This window comes from Eurypyga helias, unplaced genomic scaffold (genome assembly GCF_000690775.1).
Source record: "Eurypyga helias isolate BGI_N326 unplaced genomic scaffold, ASM69077v1 scaffold21707, whole genome shotgun sequence".
Classification (NCBI taxonomy): Eukaryota; Metazoa; Chordata; class Aves; order Eurypygiformes; family Eurypygidae; genus Eurypyga; species Eurypyga helias.
Window position 1 is genome coordinate 55 of NW_010260215.1, and position 24175 is coordinate 24229.

General features: G+C 45.4%; 1 protein-coding gene across 1 annotated transcript in view; it reads left to right on the forward strand.

Annotated features, from left to right (window-relative positions):
* The first annotated feature begins 12176 nt into the window (after nt 1-12176).
* The window catches only part of LOC104512118 (transcription factor 20-like), a 43303-nt gene continuing 31304 nt past the window's right edge, over nt 12177-24175 (forward strand). The window contains 2 exon segments of the mRNA XM_010154973.1: nt 12177-12909; nt 12911-17801. Of these exon segments, the coding sequence (XP_010153275.1) occupies nt 12215-12909; nt 12911-17801 (5586 nt within the window). The 5' untranslated portion in view covers nt 12177-12214.

The window sequence follows — 24175 nt, forward strand, 5'->3', positions numbered from 1 at the left end:
ATGGAGTCACCATCCCTGATGGTATTCAAAGACGTGTGTATGATGCGCTTAAGGACATGGTTTAGTGCTGGACTTGGCAGTGCTGGGTTAACGGTTGGGCTTGATGATCTTAAAGGTCTGTTCCAACCCGTGAGATTCTGTGATTGTATATATTCATGTCTTTTGTTACTCATTTTGCATTCAAGGGAACAAGAGAGTGAAGTTGGCAGTGTTCTGTCGTATGGTGTACATTTTGATTTGCTACTGTTAAGTTTTCCCTCTCTCTCCATGCATGTGGAAGTAGGGAGGTTTTTCTTCTCCTCCTTCTCCAACACATATGCATGAAATGTTGTGCTCCTCAGATTTTTGGGTGTTCTTGATCCTGACCCTACCTTGTGCACATTGCTGCATAAAAATGGTCTTGGAAAATGTGATGGATACTTAGCAGGCAGTGAATTAAATGAGTTGGGCAAAATAGTTACAGAAGGTAGTAGCAGATTGTCTTTGTATCGCAGGGCATTGCTGAGTGAGTGGCAGATTCTCTTCCGTACTGCTTGAGAGCGGAAGTAGCGGGAGCATAATTGAGAATTGCTCCAAAGTGATGCTATTTATTTTTCATGAAGAAAAACTGAACTGTGCTATGCTTATCCCCCTTCCCTCCAAATCACTGTACTGTAATGGAGAAACATCTTTCCTTTGCCTTTCCTAGTCTCCCATTTACTGTGCGAGTGCGTAGGGAGACCGTCACCAACGCAGAATCGTTTGGTTGCCAACTGTGGTAGGGGGTTGGCTTTGGTGAGGACCCGGGGAGGTGCACTGCCGTGTGGTGGTCAGCTTCTCTGCCCTTCTGACTTCGGTCAGCATCGTGTTACTGCAGTTTGGGGAGCTGGGTGGTGATTCTTGCCTTCCAGTCTTGTCCTTTTGCTCTAGGGTACTCGCCTACGTTTGGTATCTTAGGCCTTTTCTACATTTGAGGTCGTCTCATATTCCAGTTATCAGAGACAGAACTCTGTTCTTTCTTGTGAACTGCTCAGTTGAACACGTGGGGTTTTTTTGAACAATGGCAGCATCCTGCAGTTAGAATACAGAAGTTTGACTTGTCATATGTTCATTTTGTCTGTTTCCTTGTCTTTTGCCTTGCAGAAGTAGAGTTGGCTGTCTGTCTGAAAGGGGGAGTTTGTGGAAATCCAGAGGGGTGTGTATGTAATGGAGCTGCTGAAAGTGGCATGGGGAGGAGAGGAGGTTAGCTGTATCAATACTCTGCAGCCTAATCAAAAGCCTGGCAGAGCTGGTGGAAAAAGATGAGCTGAGTGAGCCTGGATCGAGCTCACTGGGGAAAGCACATCCCTTAGCTCAATGAGAAACAGGGTGAGGAAGCTCCTAAATGCGGGCAGGAGGAGGAATGAGGAAATAATCTTCCTTGCTTATCCACAGAACTGTAGTGTTAATAAAAACTTTGTTAGGCTGTGTTTACTCAGGAATTGTCTCCCGCTCAGCTCCGTGTGTACGTTGCCCCTCTGATAGAAGTTAAGGAGTAAGAACCTTTTGCTCATTGGGTCAATAAGGCACGAAGAATTAAAGCAGGAGCAATTCTCAAGGTAAAGTCAGTGACTTGCTTTTGTTGTCATCCTTCTGGCGGAAACAAGGCAGCAAACTCTTGAATGTTTGGGTATTTCAGCGCAAGGAGGAAACATCATCTCATCTTTCTGTTCTTGTAATAGAACTCTAGGAATACATTAGCATTCTGGAATGATTGTGTGTAATCCATCATGAACGCTTTATGTTAATTGTCCCTCTTTATTTAGCCTCCTCTGGAGGAGAGGCAGGGTGAAGACGAACTGTGGAGTCTTCTGGTTTTGCTTCTTCTCTGTGGTGTACAGAATGAATGACCGCAGGAGCTCAAGTTTAGCAGAAGGATGGGGCTGCTTTTCAGTGTAGTGGACCATCTAAAGCTCCTTGTGTCTTTCTTTGGAGTCTTAATTTCCAAAAATTATGCGCAGAGTGCAGCATCTTTGTCATGCTCCACTAAGCTGTATTCATAGTGGTGTTCTTCCATCTCTGGTGCTGAATTTGTCCCTCCTCTTTGCTGTCAGCTGTTGGCTTTCTTCAGGTTATATGCTTTAGGATGCAAAACGGAATAGATGTGGTGGAAGCTTTGTCCATCAACTTTCCAAGTGTCCGCCTCAACATCCTCAAACGCTGCCCGCCACCGTTGGGATATCTGCTGTCTGCTGGGGAGACGAAAGCTTTAGACCCCAGTTGTGAGAGGATCTGCAGTTGTAGCTGCTTCGCTTCTGTGAACTGCCCCTGTGCGTTAGAGCTAACTTTGTGTCTGTGGTGGCGTCGCTCGCCGTGCCCTGGGCTGGAGCAGCAGAACTTAGAGGCACGGAGTGAAGGGACTGCAGTTGAAAGTAGCAGGGTACAGTATCGTGTTTGGTTATGGTGGCCTGAGTTTGTGCCCTATAACTACAGACTTTTAGCTCAGGTGTATTAGAAGTTTTAATTGCCTTATAAAATTGACATGGAAAGAGGCCTTCTGGAAGGATTTCCTTGATTCCGTGGGGAAGCTGGTGAGAGAACCAATTTAAGTGGTTTAGGCTAAGGCTTGCTGATACAGGAATTCCAAAATGTATGACTTGAGGAGCTCCTAACTGCATGCTGCAACACTGCAGCGTGCTGCCTCCTCTGCCACCTGTATGTTGGTTGTGCCAGTGTAACTACAGTCGGGATGTGCAGCGAGGTGGTTCAAGGGAATGAGAGTCCTGGGGATGGGAAGGTAGGAGGGGGGAGAGACTTCTTACAATAGTGCTGCCACTGAAGTAATCTTTTTGTGGAATCGCTTTAAGACCAAATAACTTCATATGCTTATCTGAACTGTCTTCTGTCTCCCTGTAACTCTGGCTGTAGTCTTAGTCTCTCCCTGTTAGTCTCTCTCGGGAGACAACGCTTAAATGGTAGAAATGGGCCTGCTTTAACTTTTGGGTCCAGCATGAGGCAAATGCTGTGGAACCTGGAGGGTGGAGGAATGAGCAAAGTGATGTTTAGATGATAAAGGTTGTAGGAGACAAGGAGAGATGTCAGGGAAAGAAAAGTTGTTGGCAGTTTTTTGTCATGCGAAAATCTTTAAAAATACTTGGAATTTTTTTTGAGGGAATTTCAACCACTTTTTTTCTTGCGTTAGAGAAAAACCTTATTCTCCCCTAACACTTTATCAGTAAGCATCATATGGCCTTGACTATATTTTTGTCTCAGGTCTCCCATAGCTGGAGTATTTGCAGACCCTCCACATCCAAATTGCTCTTAAATCTGTGTCACTTCCAGGGGATGAAGTGCTAAATGGATAGGAAGAAGGATAACCTTGGCTGGTGAAACTTGAAAGTGGTGGGGTGCCTAGCAAATTGTCTTAAAGGAACAACAATTAAGAAGTTTGGAGAACATAAACTTGAGTACAGCTTTTCTGCAATTGGACGATAATTCTTTAATTTGTTAGTTGAAATAGATGGAGGTGATATTTCTGCTTATTTTAATGTTGTTGTATATAATGTAACTAGGTGGTATTACCCTTAACAATGGTTTTATCCTAATCAATGGATTTAGTTCCTGTATACAGCGCATAACCTGTATTGTAATAATACTGGCACATAACTGATGGAGATTTTGTGTTAATTTACTTCATTTGCCTTGAGGAGTTCCCAGGAGTCTTAGTTTCAGGCTCATTGCACCGGGCATTGTAAAACAGAATAAAAAGCCTTAATTGTGTAGACTACGTTAAATAGAAAAGAAAGACATGTATTACAGGTAATATTAAATATGCCTGAAGTATTCATCTCGGCAACTTGTCATAATTTGAAGAGATAATGCATTTAAAACTGTAAAGGCAGGGGCTAGTACTTAGTATGAACAATTTATAAAAGTTAATTAAAAATAATGTGTTGGAATTTTGTTTAAACTGCTGTAGAGTTCTGAGTATTTGTGGTACTGGATTCATTTCTGCAATGAAAGTGGGAGCTTGGACAGGTAGAAGCTGGCAGCCCTGCTCATTCTCATCTGCTTGCCTCTTGCATTTAATGATTGACTTCTTTTCGCTGGCTTTAGTTTTGCAGCTGAAGGGTGAAGGTTTGGTGAGAGTTGTGATGCCTTTGAACCTTCTGTCTCACGTGTCTGAGTAGGTGCAGGATGGATCAGGAGCTGTCCTTGAAATGTTTGCTGGGGTTCCGCTGTGTTGCGGAAGCAGATGTGATATCTGACTGTATGGAAACAGTGGAGATGGGGATACAGGTGGATTTGCAATAAGAGGCACGTAATGCGTTGCCAAACTTTTTGGAGGACTAGTGAATTGGGTCAGTATGTGCGGTCAGCTGGTCTGCGTCTTGGAGAAAAGGAATGAAGAGGTGAGAGCTCAGTAGTTTCATTTTGGTGGTGGGAAGGGTTGTTTGACTGTTGTGTGAAGATGAAGAGCCTTCTACGTACGAACTTCTGATTTCAAGTGCACTTCAGTAGCCATACCACTTTGGCAGTTCCTGCTGTGTCTGTTCTGCTGGTGCAGATGTTCGTGTGACACTACAGGACTGCATCTCTCGGTTCAGACACGGCTTTTTTCCCTCGCAGAGCTGATCCTCAGCCGTTGCAGTTCCCTGGCCTGGCTTACTGCACGGATGGCATGTTAGCACTGTGGAGGAGGCTGGACCTCTTACACTAGTGCGTAGGGGACTGGCCCTGTGTGTGAAACCAAAATCGTTGGTTTAATCTTTGACATAAAGTCAAATCTGACTGATTTGCACAGGTTATTATTAAAATTGCGGTATCTGTTAAAAGTCTGGATAGATAACTTTCAGCCGTTCGTTGGTGGATTTTTAAAAACCCATTTAAGGATGTCTGTGGTGTCGGTGGAGAGTAAGAACCAATGATGTAATAATAAAATTCAGTATATAAAATCCTGAAATGATCATTAGTTCTATTTCTAGAAATACAAGTTTTTTGTAACACCACAGCTCGATTGTAGCTTACAGCAAAACTTTGTTCTTATCAAACTTACTTCTTCATGTGTAGGAATATGAATTTAGCAGTGCAATTCACTCAAAGTGCAGAGCTGAACTGGAGATGGTACTTGAGTTCTGTTCCTGTAATGAGTAAGGGAAAGCCAGAAAGCCAACCGTATCCTGGGCTGTATCAGGAGAATTGTGGCCAGCAGGTCGAGGGGGGGGATTCTCCCCCTCTGCTCTGCTCTTGTGAGACCCCACTGGAGTGCTGCGGCCAGCTCTGAGGCCCTCAACAGAAGGACAAGGGCCACCTGGAGCGAGTCTAGAGGAGGCCACGAAGATGCTCCGAGGGCTGGAGCCCCTCTGCTATGGGGACAGGCTGAGAGAGTTGGGCTTGTTCAGCCTGGAGAAGAGAAGGCTCCGGGGAGACCTTACAGCCCCTTCCAGTGCCTGAAGGGGCTACAAGGAAGCTGGGGGGGGCTTTTTACAAGGGCCTGTAGTGACAGGACCAGGGGTAACAGGTTTAAATTGAAAGCGGGGAGGTTTAGGTTGGCTATCAAGAAGAAGTTCTTCCCGGAGAGGGTGGTGAGGCACTGGAACAGGTTGCCCAGAGAAGCTGTGGATGCCCCATCCCTGGAAGTGTTCAAGGCCAGGCTGGATGAGGCTCTGAGCAACCTGGTCTAGTGGAAGGTGTCCCTGCCCATGGCAGGGGGGTTGGAACTGGATGGTCTTTAAGGTCCCTTCCCACCCAAACCGTTCTGTGATTCTAAGGGAAACTTTCAGCTGCAAAAATCTGGTCGGGTGTTTTAAATTTGGTGTTATCCGAATGGTTTAAAAAAAAAAAAATTTTGGAGGTGGGGAAAGGAATCAGCTGTTAAATAATAGCCACATGCAAAATTCTGATTATTTTTTTGTTGTGGTGGCTTGTTTATGTGGTGCCTTTTACTGTGGCAGTTGAATCCTCTGAGTGTGTCTGTTCACATCTCCCCTGCGAGATAGGAAGATGCAGTGACTCAGGCTTAGTCAATTTTTCTGTGGCCACTTAGGGAAATATATGAAATAAGAAGTGAATGTAGATCTTATCTAGCACAATAATCCCCAGAGCATTCCCCTCTCTGCGCTGACAAAGCTCGCTGTGTTCCTTCTGCCACGCTCATCTGTTCTTCACCCGTTCTCTGAGAAACGTTTCCTTAATTGTTTGGATTTAAGCTCATACATACTGACTTTCTAAAAAGCTGTGAAGAAGGCATAGTGTCCCTGTGGGATGATGGAAACTAGATAAAATCCACTTGTCCAAGCTGTAACTCACTGGAGGAAACTTTTGATGAAGTTTTTCATTGGGCAGGACAGAATTCAGTGTTTATGTCAAGGCCGGTATTAGCACTGATTTGCAAGACATGTTGCTAATAATGTGTTATTATTAGACACTTCAGCATGTGTAACAGGGACATATGGGTGTTTTTAAGACATGTTGTGCTTTTTTTTTTAAGAATGTAAAATTCAGTTTTCAGTAACATAATCTGGTTTCAACGTCAGTTTTTTTTATATACTTTCCAAGATACTCTATCTACTTGGGTTTATCTGCCTGAACAGGTTGTGTCACTCTCAGTCAGAAGGAATTGTATACTGTTCAGACTTTGGGTGGTACAGTCAGGCCTCTGTGATAGAAGGAATTACACTGGCTTGGTGAGAGCCAGATCTGACCACCGACTTCCAGAGAAGTGCTGTGGTGAGTAAGACAATATCAGAGTTTCCCATGTCTTAGATCGTTCTTTTTATTTGTAGTATGCAAAAGTAATTTTTAATGGAGCAGGATCTTAAGCAGCTTTAGAAAGAGCTGTTTAAGTTCATTGTAACCATAGCTTTTTGAAAGAAGTGAGCAGGATTAGTGCTTGGACAAACTGGTAACGTTTTGAAATGCTGGCTGGCTGAGGTGTGATATAGGAGTAGACCGAGGTTGAAAACTAAAACTGTTGTCCCTTTTCTTTTGAAAAGGCATCAAATGTAGGAGAAGTATGTTAGATCTGCTCCTTTGAATGCAGTCTCAGCTTTGATCCTTCAGTTCATCTACCCGTGGCATAGCTGATGTGCCTTCTCTTAGAAGCCGCAGATAATGTTCACCAAACCTGAAACGAGATCAGCCTGTTCCCAGCCATTGCTCAGATAGGCAAGTAATAACTGTGTACCTGCAGACGTGAGGGTTAGCAGCTTGGCCTTGACCATGGCAGTTATACGCAGCGTGTGGAAGTCTTTTTTCTTCCTTTATTTCAGGCATAATTCAGATCCTGGGGATTGTTTACTTGCAAATTGCACTACTGAGTTGCTGACAGTTGCAAGTTCTGGCTTGGTGGGGTATTTTTTGGTTGTGGCTGCGCTCTACAACTTTAAGGAGATGCAGTGAGGAAGGACAAAAATGGTTGTGACAACAGAATTTTTTGTATATCTGTTTTTTTGCACAGCATTTAGTAAATAAACTTACTTAATCGGAAGCCTGGACACTCTATAAAAAGCCCCACTTGCTCGTGTACATTTTTTGACTATGGAAAATGCTGTCTTACTGTTTGTCACCTGCCTGTAACTACATTTTCTTTCCTGATAAGCATGCTAGGAAGTGAGAGGTCTTTGACAGATCACTGAATATATATTGCATTTGACTGCTGCCTGAGAGTTCTCTGCACAGATGGGTCGCAGTAGTCAACCCAGATCTAAAGAAAATTTAACGAAGCAGAAAGACCTCGCTTACCTCCTACAGAATTAAGTGATGCTGCTTTCGTTTGCTCCTTTATAGGCTTATCGTTACGAATTAAGCATATCCCCCCAGTGTTTTGGTTTTTAGCTCCCTTGTTTTTGAGCTGTCTGTAGTGCTGCGTTACTGTTCTGGCAGCAGTGCTTTGTGGGGCAGTCTGGGCAGCTGGCCTGTATTTGTCCAGTCTTTGATAACTGGGGCAAAAAAAGTTTTAAAGATTTATACAGATGAAAAAATCCTGTAGCCCAGCATGTTGCGGAAGGTCGTTTCACGCAGTAATCTTGGTGCGGGAGGACTGATGAACCCTGCTAATCAGCAGTGGTTGGAAGCAGTCTCACATACATGTAGGAACTGCTGGAAGATGCTTACGTGCTGTTGACTACTATTTCATAATCATGCTCACAGTAGGGTCAGAATGCAGTAGCTCCATATTCTGAGGAGCCTGTGTCAACAAAGTTGTTCTACAAGGCTGTTTCTGACGATTAAACAAGAAACAAAATCTGCCTTGTAGATGTGCTGAAAAAGAAGTTAATGGAGAAGGTAGGTGGAAGGACAGCCTGAAATAACTTCAGATGTTTCACCAAGTCTGAGAGATGGGTAAGAGGACCTACTGCTTTTCTCCATTCGTGACTTACGTGCAGTGGTTTCGTCACCAAGGCTTGAAGATGCTTCTGTTGTTCCTCCCAGGTTGAAGGCAAATTTTGATTACTGGGCGATTGGGGAAGAATCAGAAGTGTTGGAGCAGAGTGAAGCTGCTCTGACTAGTGAATTTAGTCTGTGGTCTCTGCATGGTTGTGCTTGGATGGCTCTACGGCTACAGGCTAGAAACAATTGAGAATGATGGAGCTGGGTGCACGTGTAGTGAGAGTGTAGGTGTGACACTGGAGTAGGAAGACCTGTGCCAGAACCTTACCTTTCCTTTGAATAAATGGGGAAGGCTTTGAATGTTTTATTGGGTGTCTTGGAAAACACTAGAAACATGTGTAATTTGTGGCTGTTGATGCAGCACCTTTTTTGAGGTGGGACTTTGCCCTTTCTGCTGGGGTGGGATTATGGATGTGTACCACCGTTACGGAGTTCTAGAAGATTGTGTTGTAGCTTCTAGTCGCCAGCTGGTGGATCATCCTCTTGAGTTTCTGTATGTGGAGGAGTATGTGCCAGCTGAAAATGTTTTCTTTAAAGGCTTTCAGTAGTAATTTAATAAAATAAATATTTTCTTTTTTTCCTATGGATCTAGGTAGATTTTGAAGGTCTTATCTGTCTGAATGTATTTTATTAACAAGGCTTGCCCATCTTGTGGTTTTGCTGAGAACATAGCACTTGATCTAAGCACTTTACAGCACTGTTGTTACTAAGAAAGGCTATTCCAACAGTAATTGTAATAATCTTGTATTTATAGTACATTAATGACAGGAAATGTGCTATATGTCTTAAGTTATTAATGATGTAATGGATTGAAGCACCTCCTAACTTTTCTTACTCCTGTTATTAATGAAATGCCTTTTTTCTTTGGCTGCTGTGCTACTGGTTGTGTTACTCAAGTTAAGCTCTTTGTGAGATATCCAAAGCAAGTGCTGTTGTGTAGGAGACTTGAAAAAAGAAAGCATTTGCTTAGGGCACCAGCAATTTTAGGTCCTCCTGACAAAAACTTTGTCAGGGTGAAATCCAAGATTAAAAAAAAAAAAAAAAAATATTGAGAGAGAAAAAGATGTTCTTCGTGGTTTGAGTTAGCATGTCTATCTTCTGGACTTTATAAATGTTATGTGATTGCATGAGATTATGGTGGATAGGAGTTTGTGCCTCAGGTTGACCTTTACTGGATCTCTGTTCCTGAAGGTATTTTATGGCATCTTGTGCTGGTTTTGTTCCATTATGTGATTAAAATGATTCTTTTTTATAGTGAGGCAGTGTTAAGAATGTTTCTTAGCATTGTTAAAGTTCAAGCCTTTTCTAGTATTATTGTGGAAGAGTGAGTATCATTGGTGATGGAAGTTTTTGTATGATGTAATGCAGAACAGGCTTCCTGAGACTATGCAAAGTAAGTGTTACTAAAGTCACACTTAAAAATTAGTCTGATACTCTGGGAGAGACTGAGCCTGTGATGAGGATGGAAATGTTGCTTTCCTGAGAAGAGAGTGCAGAGCATGTGGGTGCCGGGCTGTGCACACAGTCTCCGTACCATGTGAATGTTGCTGATTGCAAAGCCTCAAACTGCTTATCTAGAGGAGCTGCTTTCTAACATCTGCCAGTTACAGTGCATGTTTGCTTGCCTTTAGTTTGATAACTTCCATGTATGTTTTCTTTCCTGCTTTTATTTTTTTGTCCCATTTTTCGCCTTAAGAGCAAGTCCTACAAAAAGGTAGAAAGAAGCTTGCATTAGGTATCCCAATTTTGAGGGCAGAAGCTTCAAACTGGTGAAACATCAGAGGGCATAACTCAGAAAAGACGGAGGAGTTTATCCATAAGAAACACAGACTGGGCAGATCGGCACAGTGTGGCACACAGAGAAGTGTTATTCATGTGATATATGTAGTCTTCAGAATGGTAAAAAAGTGGACGTTCAGCAGAACAGCAGACCTCTCTTACAGCATGACACTTAAATACTGGAGTGTGAGATGAAAACAGCAATTAAGTTGACTCCCTAGAAGGGGAGAGGCAGAATTGGAACGATCAGCAATTTGAAAGTTCCCTTCTCGTTCTAGTGAATGTTTCAGCCATACTGTTGTGGATGTCAGGCGGCACGAACCAGGGCTGCCACGCAAGGATGCCTGTGAGTTAGCAGAGAGGGATCGTGGAGATGTGCGTTGCATTGTGAGTGTTCTGTACCCCTGCGTGCACAAGCAGATAGTAGAAACCCAGACGTAACTAGGGTGCCTTTCTGAAAGACCTTAATGGTGGAGTTAGAGCCTTCTGTGTATAACATACATATTAATTTAAAAAAAAAAGATCTTGAGAGGCAGATGGGAAAAGGGCGTGATGCCAGACATCGCTTGCATCTCCTCGTTTGGATGCCTGTTCTCTTGGGACTCTCTGATCTTCTGCTGGAACAAAACTTTTAAGTGCAAAACTAGACTTTAATTTTGAGTGGGTTCAGTTGGAGGTGGCAACAAAACACATGGCACAAAACATGGCTAAATGAGAAGATAGAATGCAGGCCAGTCTTCCAGGAAGTCTGAGTCAGGGTTCCGTTTCCTGGAAAAATGTGAGCATTGTCTTCAGATTGATTTAACGGAAGGAGTCTCTCCAGGTGGCTTTATCCAGTTTGTTTTCAGGAAGAGAAAGCAACAAGGTGTTTCAGAAATGAGATGCTTTTGCATCTGTTTATTGATATTATTTATTTAAATTAAAGAGCGGGAGGGGCATGACACAGTGTATATGCACATACTTGTTCATTACCAGACTTCCCTTAATGAGTCTAGTGATGTGTTGGGTATTTACACGGGGACTAGCCAGGGTTCCCAAACATTTTTGCAGCTGTGGTCCAGACCTTGCGGATGAGTCATGATTCCACAAGCTGAATAATAGATTGAAGTACGTAGGAGAGCCTCCTGAAGTGCATTTAGTTAGGAGTTGATTATGTAAGTGTAGATGATCATACATGGTATTCCAGAATATATATTCTAGCTGGCAAATGTTTTCAGTTGTTTCATTCAAGGTAATATGATGGTCCTACGGGATGAAGTTGTAAACCTTTTTGCTCAAGTAGAGTGGACTTGTTCTGCCTTTCCATCTTACAAAACAAAGCAGACATGGGGGCCGGGAGGAGGGAATATCACGTGTCGTCTTGCTGTGTTGGCTTTCACCTAAACGTGTTGCTGGAGCAGTCAGGAACAGAGCGTGGAGCAGATGTCTCTGAGCATGCTGGTGCCAGTTCTTCCACAGGTTCCCACAGATCCTGTTCATCGGAGTATCTTGGTTTGAGCTTTGGTCAGTGGTATCTTGAGTGTTTTCTGACAGAGATCTTTCCCAGAGTGAAATGTGGCATGTCATTCCCACAGCAGATCCAAGAGTGGTTTGGGAGTGTTGCAGGATTCTCACTGTTGCATCTTTCACCATGGTAGCAGAATACTTGATTACTCCCGGTATTAGCCATAGAGAATAGCTGGAGGGTGAGGATTGTTCTCCTTTGCTTTGCAAAATATCGTTGGAAGTTTCTTTCCTCGGGGGCATGTAAACAGACCCAGTTAGTAAATGACTGCGGGCAAATACTAACGCTGAAAATGTGCTCCAACTGGTAGTAGGCTACCGACTCGTGTTTTCTTGGGAGTGGGTGGTTCCTCTTACATGCACTACCTAGGAGGTTGGAAAGTTGCAAGGAGAGGGGATACACATCGCTGTAGCGGGAAGTAGGAGCCAAATCCTAAATTTTATTTGCTATTAAATGAGCAGTGAAATTGAGCGGTGGTGGTGGTGTGACTGGGAGAGGTGGTTGCTATACCTTTTTTTTTCTCCTCTTTCTTTTTTTCCCCTTTAGGAGGGCTTTCGAGCTGCCGCTCTGCTGCTGAACAGCATGCAGTCCTTTCGGGAGCAAAGTAGTTACCACGGAAACCAGCAGAGTTACCCGCAGGAAGTGCACGGCTCATCCCGACTGGAAGAGTTCAGCCCCCGCCAGCAGGCCCAGATGTTCCAGGGCTTTGGAGGAGGTGCTGGCAGTGGACGTCGTGGAGCAGCAGGAGCCTCTACAGCGATGCCTGGTGAGAGCTCTGGCCATCAGAGCTACCAAGGTTTCAGAAAAGAAGCAGGAGAGTTTTACTACATGGCTGCCAACAAAGATCCAGTGGCGTCGGGAGGGCAGCAGCCGCCTCAGCGCAGGCCTTCCGGACCAGTACAGAGCTATGGGCCCCCTCAAGGGAGTAGCTTTGGGAGTCAGTATGGGAGCGAGGGACATGTGGGCCAGTTTCAAACGCAGCACTCGTCCCTTGGGGGTGTATCCCACTATCAGCAGGATTATACTGGTCCTTTTTCTCCAGGGAGTGCCCAGTATCAGCAGCAGGCTTCTAGCCAGCAGCAGCAGGTGCAGCAGCTGAGACAGCAGATCTACCAGTCTCATCAGCCTTTACCCCAGGCTTCCAGCCAGTCTGCTTCTAGCACCTCCCACTTGCAGCCCATGCAGCGTCCATCCACCCTGCCTTCCTCTGCCTCTGGGTACCAGCTACGAGTGGGTCAGTTCAGCCAACACTATCAGCCACCTTCATCATCCTCCTCCACCTAAGCGCTTTGGCCAGTCAGGACAGAATTACGATGGAAGCTACAGCGTGAATTCCGGGTCGCAGTATGAAGGCCATGCCGTGGGTTCCAACGCGCAGGCTTATGGGACTCAGTCGAACTACAGCTTTCAGACTCAACCGATGAAAGGCTTTGAGCAGTCCAAGCTGCCACAGAGTGGGCAGCAGGGACAGCAGCAACAGCACCCACCTCAGCACGTAATGCAGTATTCAAATGCTGCCAGCAAGCTCTCTCTTCAAAGTCAAGTGGGACAGTACAGCCAGACAGAAGTTCCTGTAAGGTCACCGATGCAGTTCCACCAAAACTTCAGTCCAATCTCTAATCCATCTCCCGCTGCATCTGTGGTTCAGTCTCCAAGCTGCAGCTCTACCCCTTCTCCGCTCATGCCAGGTGGAGAAAATCTCCAGTGTGGGCAAGGCAACATGTCCATGGGTTCTAGAAACCGAATCCTGCAGATGATGCCTCAGCTTAGTCCTACACCATCTATGATGCCAAGCCCCAATGCTCATGCGGGGGGATTCAAGGGGTTTGGGCTGGAAGGACTGCAGGAGAAAAGGCTCACAGATCCAGGGCTGAGCAGCCTGAGTGCTCTAAGTTCTCAGGTGGCCAATCTGCCCAACACAGTGCAGCACATGTTGCTCTCGGATGCCTTGGCACCTCAGAAAAAAAGCTCCAAAAGGTCATCCTCCTCAAAGAAGGCTGACAGCTGCACCAACTCAGAAGGCTCCTCCCAGGCAGAGGAGCAACTCAAGTCTCCCCTGGCAGAGTCCCTTGACGGTGGTTGTTCCAGTAGTTCAGAGGATCATGGGGAAAGGGTGAGACAGCTGAGTGGCCAGAGCACCAGCTCAGACACCACTTACAAAGGGGGTAACTTAGAGAGATCCAACTCCTCACCAGCACAAGGCTCTCAGAATGAGCCATCGAAACTCAGCAGCAGCAGCCCCGCAGCTAGGGAAGATGCGGCCTCCCCTGATGGGAAGGAAGCTGTGGTGGCTGTGGAAAATGCCCCCAAAGTGAACGAAAAGGCAGTTGGGGTGATTGTCTCCCGGGAAGCCATGACAGGAAGGGTAGAAAAGTCAGGTGGACAAGATAAACCTGCACAGGATGATGCTTCCACAGCCACTCCAGCACCAGCTAGTGCTAGTGGGGCAAAAGAGGCTGGGCATGCAGGGACGCAGCCAGAGGCTCCAGGAGGGAGTAAAGGGAGCAAAAGTGGAGATAACACTAACCATAATGGAGAGGGGAACAGCCAGCCTGGTCATACAGTTGTTGGGCCAAATTTTCCTGCAAGAACAGAACCTTCCAAATCTCCTGGCAGTTTAAGATACAGTTACAAGGATAACGTAGCAGCTGGCATACAGAGAAGTATCGGTGGCTTTCCGCAGTACCCTTCTGGTCAAGAAAAAGGGGATTTTCCGGTGCACAGTGAGCGCAAAGGCCGGAATGAGAAGTTTCCTAGCCTCCTACAGGAGGTCTTACAGGGGTACCATCATCATCCAGACAGAAGGTATTCTAGGAACGCACAGGAGCATTCTGGGATGGCTGGGAGTTTGGAGGGAGCCATGAGGCCCAATATCTTAATTAGTCAGACCAATGAGTTGGCCAATAGGGGCCTCTTAAATAAGAGCATGGGGTCTCTCCTGGAAGGCCCTCACTGGGGTCCCTGGGATAGGAAGTCTAGCAGCATAGCTTCTGACATGAAGCAGATAAATCTAGCTGATTACCCTATTGCTAGGAAGTTTGATATAGAGTCTCAGTCTTCTGCCCATGAAGGGGGAGCGCTCTCAGAGAGGAGATCCGTGATCTGTGACATATCTCCATTAAGGCAACTTGTCCGAGACCCTGGCCCTCACCCAATGGGGCACATGGGTCCTGAGGCCAGAAGCGGCAGGAGTGAACGTCTTGCCCCTGGCTTGAGCCAGTCAGTAATACTCCCTGGTGGTTTAGTATCCATGGAAACAAAGATGAAAGCTCACAGTGGGCCAATAAAAGAAGAAGATTTTGAACAGTCAAAGAGCTCAGCTAGTCTCAATAATAAAAAACCAGGAGACCATTGTCATCCTGCTGGCATCAAGCATGAATCTTTCCGAGGCAATGCTAGCCCTGGAGCTGCGATCTCCGATGCTGCTCCAGACTACATTCCCCAGCAGGACAGCAGACCGACACAGATGAGACGAGGACCTGGCAGAACTGGAAGCAGCAGGGGTAAATCACCTTCTCAATACCAGGATCTTGCTGATAAGCTGAAAATGTCACCAGGCAGAAGCAGAGGCCCAGGAGCAGATCTGCATCACATGAACCCACACATGACACTATCTGAAAGAGTTAACAGGGGTTCCTTGCATTCTGCTTACCCTCAGAATTCAGAAGGCCCGTCTCTGGCTTCAGCATATCACACAAATGCTCGGCCTCATCCTTTTGGTGACCCTAACCAGAGTTTAAATTCCCAGTATCATTACAAGAGACAGATATACCAGCAACAGCAAGAAGAATACAAAGATTGGGCAAGCAGCGCTGCTCAGGGTGTGATTGCTGCAGCTCAGCACAGGCAGGAAGGAGCAAGGAAGAGCCCAAGACAACAGCAGTTTCTGGAAAGAGTAAGGAGTCCCTTAAAAAATGACAAGGATGGAATGATGTACCTTCAAGGCAGCTCTTACCACGATACTGGAAGCCAAGAAGCTGGGCGCTGTGTTATGGGGAGTGACAGTACTCAGAGCAAGTGCACCGAACTGAAACACGGCAACCAGAAGCTGCAGCATCACGAATCTGGTTGGGACCTCTCTCGGCAAACTTCTCCTGCCAAAAGCAGTGGCCCTCTCGGAGCAGCCAACCAAAAAAGATTTTGCCCTCAAGAAAGCGATGGGCATCGACGAGAGGATTCTACAGATTTGCCCAAGCCTAGTAATGCCATGCTCAGGCTCCCTGGCCAGGAAGACCAGTCTCCTCAAAATCCATTAATTATGAGGAGGAGAGTCCGTTCTTTCATCTCGCCTATCCCTACCAAAAGACAGCCACAGGATATGAAGAACAGTGGCGGTGAAGATAAAGGGCGACTGATGAGTTCAGCAAAAGAAGGAGCTGATAAAACGTACAACTCTTATGCCCATTCATCTCAAAGCCAAGATGTTGGCAAGTCAGTTGCAAAGGGCGATTCCTTCAAGGACCTGCCAAGTCCTGATAATAGGAACTGCCCTGCTGTTTCCCTCACAAGCCCGGCTAAGACCAAAATACTGCCCCCAAGAAAGGGGCGGGGATTAAAACTGGAAGCTATCGTTCAAAAAATTACATCTCCCAATATTAGGAGAAGCGTTTCTACCAACAGTGCTGAAACCGGTGCGGATACTGTCACTCTTGATGACATCCTGTCCCTAAAGAGTGGACCTGAAGGAGGAAATGTAGCTGGACATGGACCAGAGACTGAGAAGAGGAAAGGAGAGATGGCAGATCAGGTGGGGCCAGCAAGCCAGGACGCAGCTGGCGAAATAACTCTTCCGAGATCTTCAGCAGAGTGGCAAAGCAGTGAGGATGATAAAACCAAGAAAGAGGTCCCTGAAACTGCCAGTGTTGGTAAAGAAGGAGCAGTATCCAGTGCAGCACCACCGCCTTCTCAGAAGTCGGGTGGTCAGGGAAGGTCTGACGGATCTGTAAGCGGGGCTGGAACGCTGACCTTTTCCGACTCAAAAACAATTTCTCCTTCCAGCGTGTTTACTTCTGAACCAAATCCGAAGCCTGAGGAAAAAGACGGAGATGTGACAAACATTTCACCCAAGCCAGATGGTTTCCCTCCGAAGGGATATTTTCCCTCTGGAAAGAAAAAGGGGAGGCCAATTGGGAGTGTGAACAAGCAGAAGAAGCAGCAGCAGCAACAGCAGCAGCAACTGCCACCACCCCCGCCACCCCCACCAGTACCTTCGCAGTCTTCGGAAGGGGTAGGTGGTGGCGAGCCAAAACCGAAGAGGCAAAGGAGGGAGAGGCGAAAACCTGCAGCGCAGCCACGGAAGCGGAAGCCTAGACGGGCTGCTCCGATTGTGGAGCCACAGGAACCAGAGATCAAGCTTAAATACGCTACCCAGTCTGTAGATAAAACTGACTCCAAGAATAAGTCCTTTTTCCCTTATATCCACGTGGTAAACAAGTGTGAATTAGGCGCTGTGTGCACAATCATTAATGCAGAGGAAGAGGAGCAGAACAAATTGGTGAGGGGTCGGAAAGGACAGAGGTCTTCGACGCCCCCTCCTAGCAACGCGGAGAGCAAAGTGCTGCCCACCTCAACTTTCATGCTGCAGGGCCCTGTAGTAACAGAATCTTCTGTCTTGGGGCATCTGGTTTGCTGCCTGTGTGGCAAATGGGCCAGCTATCGTAACATGGGTGACCTCTTTGGTCCTTTCTACCCCCAGGATTACGCAGCCACCTTGCCCAAGAACCCGCCTCCAAAGAGGGCCACAGAAATGCAGAGCAAGGTCAAGGTACGGCACAAAAGTGCTTCCAACGGTTCCAAGACAGATACGGAAGAGGAGGAGGAACAGCAACAACAGAAGGAACAAAGAAGCCTAGCTGCTCATCCCCGCTTTAAGAGGCGGCACCGCTCCGAGGACTGTAGTGGAGCCTCTCGGTCACTTTCAAGGGGAGCTTCTTGTAAAAAAGCAACCACTGATGGTGGCAGTGGTGGTGAAAAGACTCCTTTGGACTCAAAACCCTCTATGCCCACTTCGGAAGGTGGCACTGAGCTGGAGTTACAAATTCCTGAACTACCTCTTGACAGCAATGAATTTTGGGTCCATGAGGGTTGTATTCTCTGGGCCAATGGGATCTACCTGGTCTGTGGCAGGCTCTATGGGCTGCAGGAAGCTGTGGAGATTGCGAGAGAGATGGTGAGTACCTAACTGCATTATAAAATGATTTGTTTTCATCTGCTGTATGTATACCGTTTGGAATACTGTTTTTCCTTCTTATCATGTCTTAAGTGATCATCTTTCATCTTAAATAAATCTCTGGTTATGTCCTTTTGATGGCCCTGTTTAGATCTCTGCCACACCTGATCAGACAGACTTTTCAGGCATCAAGAAGCTGGATGCTCGTTACCTACTAGAAGTTCGGGATATCCAGAGGCGTTCTCATGACTACAGTGATTTTTTTCTTTTCTCCTTGTTCTGTCCTGTTAGATATTTAATATTCTCTAGGGCTCTTGCTGGAGTCCTACAGTGAAAGGACAAGTGGCAGCAGACACATTGCAACAAAGAAAACAACGTTAGGCAAAAAAATTCAGTGAGGGTGGACAAACATTGGATTAAGGGTGGGGGCATGACAGAGCAGCTGTGAAATATGTAAAATGAAATCGGGGACAAAGGGAGAACTTTATTCACAACCACCTGGTTGTGGATGGAGAGGCTTGCGATTCTTGATTTTCTGAGACATGAGGCGATGCTTTCAACCCACGGTCACGTGGCTTTCTTTGGCACCATCAGTGCTCTGGTTTATGGTTGCCTTTTGCATTATGCCTTCAGTGCTGGGCCACGCCATGGAAGAGGCACCTGGCTACTTTTTCCTGTTGCCTTCAGCTTCTTTCATCTCTGAACAGTGTTGGAGTCCAGTTTTTATCTTCTCTGGGCTCTGTATTGTTACGTACAGCGTGCTCTTTTTCTCCCCATGAGCTTTTCTCTTCAGGTTTGATTCCTGGCTTGTTCTGCATTCTCACTCGCTGTTCTTTGACAGTAATTACATGCTTCTTTGCCCTAACTTGATTTGGCCAGCATTCTTGTTCCTAGCCCCTCGTTAAACAAAGTCAGTTAATTTCATTTGGTTTTCATTGAGCCGTGCCTGCATGCTTGTGCTGATGCAACTGTCGACTTTCTTGTCTCTGGTAACGGCGAGGTTTCTTTCGGGATCTCCACCACCGTTTGGATTTCTGCTCGCAATGTGGCCGTGCTTTCTTGGAGTTCACCAGTGTTTTGAATTTGGATCTTCCCAGCTTGATTCGCCGTTTTTCCAATGTTCAGGCTGTGTCTTTGATTTACGATCCTTGTTCTCCCCATAAAGCTGTTGAACTGCTTGAGTTGTCCTCCGGCAGCCCTTTCTGTGTTCCTGTACCTGCAGTGGGGTTGCACCCGGCAGAAACACGCTGCTGATAGGCTGTAATCAGAGCTGACAGGGAGCAGCCCGCTAGCCGCAATGTTTTTACATGGCTTTTGCATGTTGTTTGACATCCAGTTCTTTCTCTGCATGGGATCTTGATGACTTTCTGACCGCATACGCTTCGCCATACTCTTTATCACTGTCTTCCAACCGTTAGATCATCTCCTTGTCACAAGCAGAATTTTTTTTTCCTCTTCTTCTTAACCCGTTCATCTGCCCTTATGGCACTGTACAAGAACATCTCCTTATCTCCCTTGAACCTTGTGTCCTTTCTCTCTCTTTCCTTTAATCACTTGCTCAAGTCCTAGCTTTTCTTTTCCCTCATAGTACCTGTAGGCATGAGCATTTCTCTTTTTTTAAAAAAAGCAGTGTACAGAATGCCTGTGGCCTCTCTTGCCTTTGCAACTACCTCTTAATTTCCTTTTCCTTTTTTCATCTCAGAATGCTTTCAGTGCATTGTCTGGGGCTCTTGTCCTCCACTGTGGCTTCGATTATGCTCTACTACAATCGCGGCGAGTGTTTACGGTGCTCTCTTCCTAGCTAAGGTTCAGATCCAGTACTTCATTTTCCTTTCCCTGCCAGCTACATTTGTCACTGTCAGCAGTGCTGCTCTTGAAGTGTTTTTTCCAGCTTTGTTTTCGGTCTGTGTCCTCTTTTGATTACCTCCTTTCTTGCCACTGTTTTTTGCAGGGGCTGTTCATTACTCCCTGCTTTTTGTGTGGGGTTCACTGAAGTTCGGCTGTGCTTACCTTCCCTTTATCCTGGGATGCCATGTCTTTGGGTAGCTTTTGGTAACCCTGTGACTTTCTTCTAGAGTCTTGAAGAGCTTCCTTTTTGCTCCAGGTTCGTGTTCTTCTGCCACAAACTTTAAAATAGTTCTTGGGTTCATGGTGAGCTCTCTGAATCTCACTTCAAAACGTGGCCTTTAATCTACATCATCCTTAATCCAACTTCTGCCATCTTGTTCTAATTTTCTTGTCACTCAGATTCACAATCTCTTAATTTGATTTTAAAATTTTCTTCCTAATCCTTCCTATTTAAGGCTGTAAGAAATACTTTCTGTGTATGAGATTTAATATGTAGCCTTTCAGTGCTCTCCACTGTTCTCTCTGGGTACGTTTTTAATCTTCTTACAAGACTCTGAACGTTTCAGGGGCCCACACCGTTTTCTTGTGTGCACTTTGTTGCCATATGTCTTAGGCAAACACAGTAACAGGGGTCCTTGCTGAGTGCTGGGCTCTTCTGCGTTACATCCCTAGGAGTAATCCGTCTTTCTCTCTCACCTCTGTCACAAATAATGGAATAGGCTTTCTCCTAGCGTTATTTTTTCCTTAACCTGTTTATCCTGTTGTAGCAAACTGTAGTGCTGTATTCCTCTCTGGAAGCAGTATGTCCTCCCTTTCATTAGGAGAGGGTTACGGCCACAGGAAGATGTCACTCAGGGTATTCAGAGTTGTACCTGCCAGAAGCCATCCCCAGGCAGTGGAAAAGCTCTGTTGAACTGGACTCTTCTGCCCCGCTGCCTGACAGGAGCCTTCTGGCCCTGACAGCTGATCCGATTCTTGTTGTGTGTGTTCTTTCTTCACCTCCCTCTTGCTTTGCAAGTGCATTTTCTGTTTGTTCCCTCTGACGTGCAGTTCATTGGTGTTAGTGTCCTGGAAAAGCAGATGTGCAAACTGAAAGGAGGGGGTAGACGGATGTGTGTACAAGCATAGGGGAATCTAGGCCTTCAGTTTGGTCTGGGGTGAGGAAAGACTGGGTTTATGGGATATGAAGGGTCGTGAGCCTGGAGGTGAACAATTCATGTATGTAATGCATTCTTTGCAAACAACATATTTTATAATTCTTATGTGCTGTAACTCAAAACCTATGTAAAATGTTTGTAATACCCCCAGAGGGCAAATGTGCACCAAATTTAAAATATTTCAACTCACTTAGTGGTATGGATTCCGTTTATTTAGAGATCTGGCTCTGCTGTTGCTTATGCAGCATCCTGGTATGGAAATAAGAAACTTAAACTTCTAGTCAAAGGCCATAGACCATCAAACCATGATGCAGAGGTAGTGAGTGGCATAAGTAACCCACCCTGCATTTCCTCTTCTCACATAAACTCACCTGTTTTTTCTCACATGAAAACTTACTATAGATTTTGTTTTTTCAACCATCTCTTTCTAGTTTGCCTTTCAGAATCAGGAAGGAATTTGAAGCATTTTTCTTGTTAAGTTTTCTGGTCCTCATATGAATAAACATCCGTGTCTTACTGCAGTTTTCTGAGAACAGCCCCACAGTCAATCTCAGGGAAGTCTTGGAGCGTATGTGAGGTTGCTCAAAGATCAGCTTGTACCAGATGCTCTAGAAGAATTTGAGATGAGAAGGTATTATCTTAAAAAGGCTTACCAAACTGTGAAGTGACTCTCCTGAGCTTTGAGCTTTCCTTAAAGTGTGATTTTACCAAAGACTGAAATGGTGTGAAAGTAGTATCTTCTAAGCAGCGATCCAGCCGGTTTCCAAAGTGCTAGAATCTGCCTTTCTTAAGGGCAAAAGGGTGTTCCTCTGGCTCTGGCCATGGTGGTGGGCTTCTCGGTTTGGAGAATGTGAATAGGGCTGCTTCAGGTGCAGAATGGCTTAATCCTCCTTATATGGGCCTACCTGCCATGTGGCCTGTCTTTCTTAAACTACTTGTTAACCACAGTAAGGGTGCTAACTGGCCTTGCTGTTGAACATTTTTGGTTCCAAGGCTAATGAAATCTTGAACTGAAGAAATTGCCATCTCCCTAGTGCTGGGTGATCCTGTTGCCTATAGAATTCTTTCTTTCAAACACTGAAGGTGGCCATGTTTTATACTAAGTAAAGCAGATTCTAATTAATGGCATAAGACCTTTGCCTTACGATACTAGGAATCTTAACAGCAGGTATTCCTGCAGCAGGTTTGAAAATAGATCCATATTCTTCCTCTGGAAAAAGTTTGATCTCTCTTCTTACATCAACCCTTTTTTTTTTTTTTTTTTGCATTTATGGATGTGGATAAGCTAACACTTGCATGCTGTTTGCTATAAATGCCTTCAAGGAAACAGTTTCCTACTTGGTTTCTCTTCTCATTGTTTTCCTATTCATGAAAAACTCATTTTCATGCAAGATGAGATCTTGGTTACCTTTGAAACGGGCAAAATTATGAAGTCACTTTGGTAATTGTCAGCAGATTCAGTGTTCAAAAGAATTGATGGTCTTTATTCTCAGCATTAAATATAAGAAGCTGTAAGTGAAGAACAATGCAGGGAATATTCTTTGTGTTACGTTGAGTTGCAGAATCTGAGAAGATTGTTCTGCTATTTTTTTTCTAAAAAGCTGTTCACTAGGAGGTAGGATGCTGTTTCTTGGGATTTTTTTTTTTAATAAATTCTTTTTTTCCAAGGCAGAGGCTCTGGCCTAGCACAGGTATTACTTCTGGGTTTTTTTTTTTTAATTGTTTTGGGTTTTTTTTTTTCTCCCCCCCTGCCTCCCATCAGAATTGACCTTGCTGAAGGTAAATCTAGCTCTTGTTTCTGCTGACAGTGCTCTGTGAGAGGAAAACTTTTTATCCCCCTTTAAAGATCTCTTTTAAAAGGTCTAAAGAAGGTAATGCTTCTTTCATCAATCTCTGCTTCGTTCCCAGCTTGAGAAATCTTTTAATCCTTATACATGGAAAGAAGTCCTTGGAACCAATTTCCTTTGTTGCTTCTTATTGAATGGATCATCTTGGGTTTCAGTCCAGAGAATTTCAGAGTAACAAGTGGTGAAGGGTGAGATCTGCCTGCCGTCTGTGGTGTAATGGAAGGAGATTCTGGGCTTTCTCTCACTAGTCTGGGATTTTGTCTGTCCAACGCACCATGGATTATCTTTCAAAGCCTGCTGCTTACATGAAGAGGAGGAATCTGCCTGCTTTAGGGCTGTTTACAGGCCTCTTCAGGAGGTCAGACTGACTTTGGAGGAAGTTCTTGAAAACCACATACGGGCTCACAGATGTTCAGAACCTAAATGCCTGTCTCTTCCTTTGCAAAATGAAACCTGGGTATTTGAATTGTTCATTACTGTTGGGCAGTGGCAGCCTTCTGGCTCATGGTGAGTGGGTAGGGCTGGTGGTAGGTTTACATGTGCTATTCAGATTTCATGGAGAACAACTTCTGATTTCACACAGAAAAACTGTCCTTGACCACTTCAGACTCCTGATAGTTCATCTTCCACGGTATTTTACCTGTGGAAGTCTGTACCTTGGAGGAATTAAGGGTTGCCTACCTGTAATACTTTTTCTCTGTTGCTTTCATAGAACCACTTTTGTTTACCACTACCATTCTGGACCCTAGCTGTAAATTGGGTGAAGAAAGGTGCCTACAGGGATCACTAGGAATTAAGTTATTTATGTTCTCAGATTTGGGAAATCAAAGCCTAACAAAAACACTCCCACAGTCTGTAAGTAATTGCTTTTAAAAGGTTCCTAACTGTGTGGCTAATCAAATGCCTAAGCTAGGGAATCAGTGTGAACTGAGAAAATTGTGGAAGGTTGACTACCTCTGGCAAAACAGCTTCGTAGCCCCAGAAACCTGGGTAGCGTAGCACCAGGAGCCTGAAGGTGTCCGTGTGTTCCTTCCGGGTGTCTCTTGGCACAGGTGTGCTTTGTTGTCCCTAAGCCAGGCTAGGAGTGAGTTGCTGTGAAGAGGGGTGATCCCTCTTTGCCAGCTGCTCGCTCCTAGCTTGTGGGAGATCCTTGTGCTAGGTTTTCCAGCTGTGCACTCACACGGGGGATGGTGGGGGTGGTGATTTTTCAGCTGGCCAGTCCATCAGAAGATCGGCTTGGGGGATCTTTGTGCCAGATCAGCCATCTGAACCCGCTTGCTTTTCTGGACCACGTTTGCTGTGTCTGACAGGGAGGGCCCTTTCCACTGGTAATTACAACCATTAGATGGAGTTTGCCGTAACGCAAAACGGGGCCCAGGTGACTCCACCGCTTGAAAGCGTTTTAGGCACACAGTGCTGCTGTTTCTAAGCGTTGGGAGATGAATGCTGACCTTTTATTCATTATCCTTCCTTTTAGAGAAGAAAAATGTGCAGAACCTGATGTTTTTCTTTCCCTTCCCCC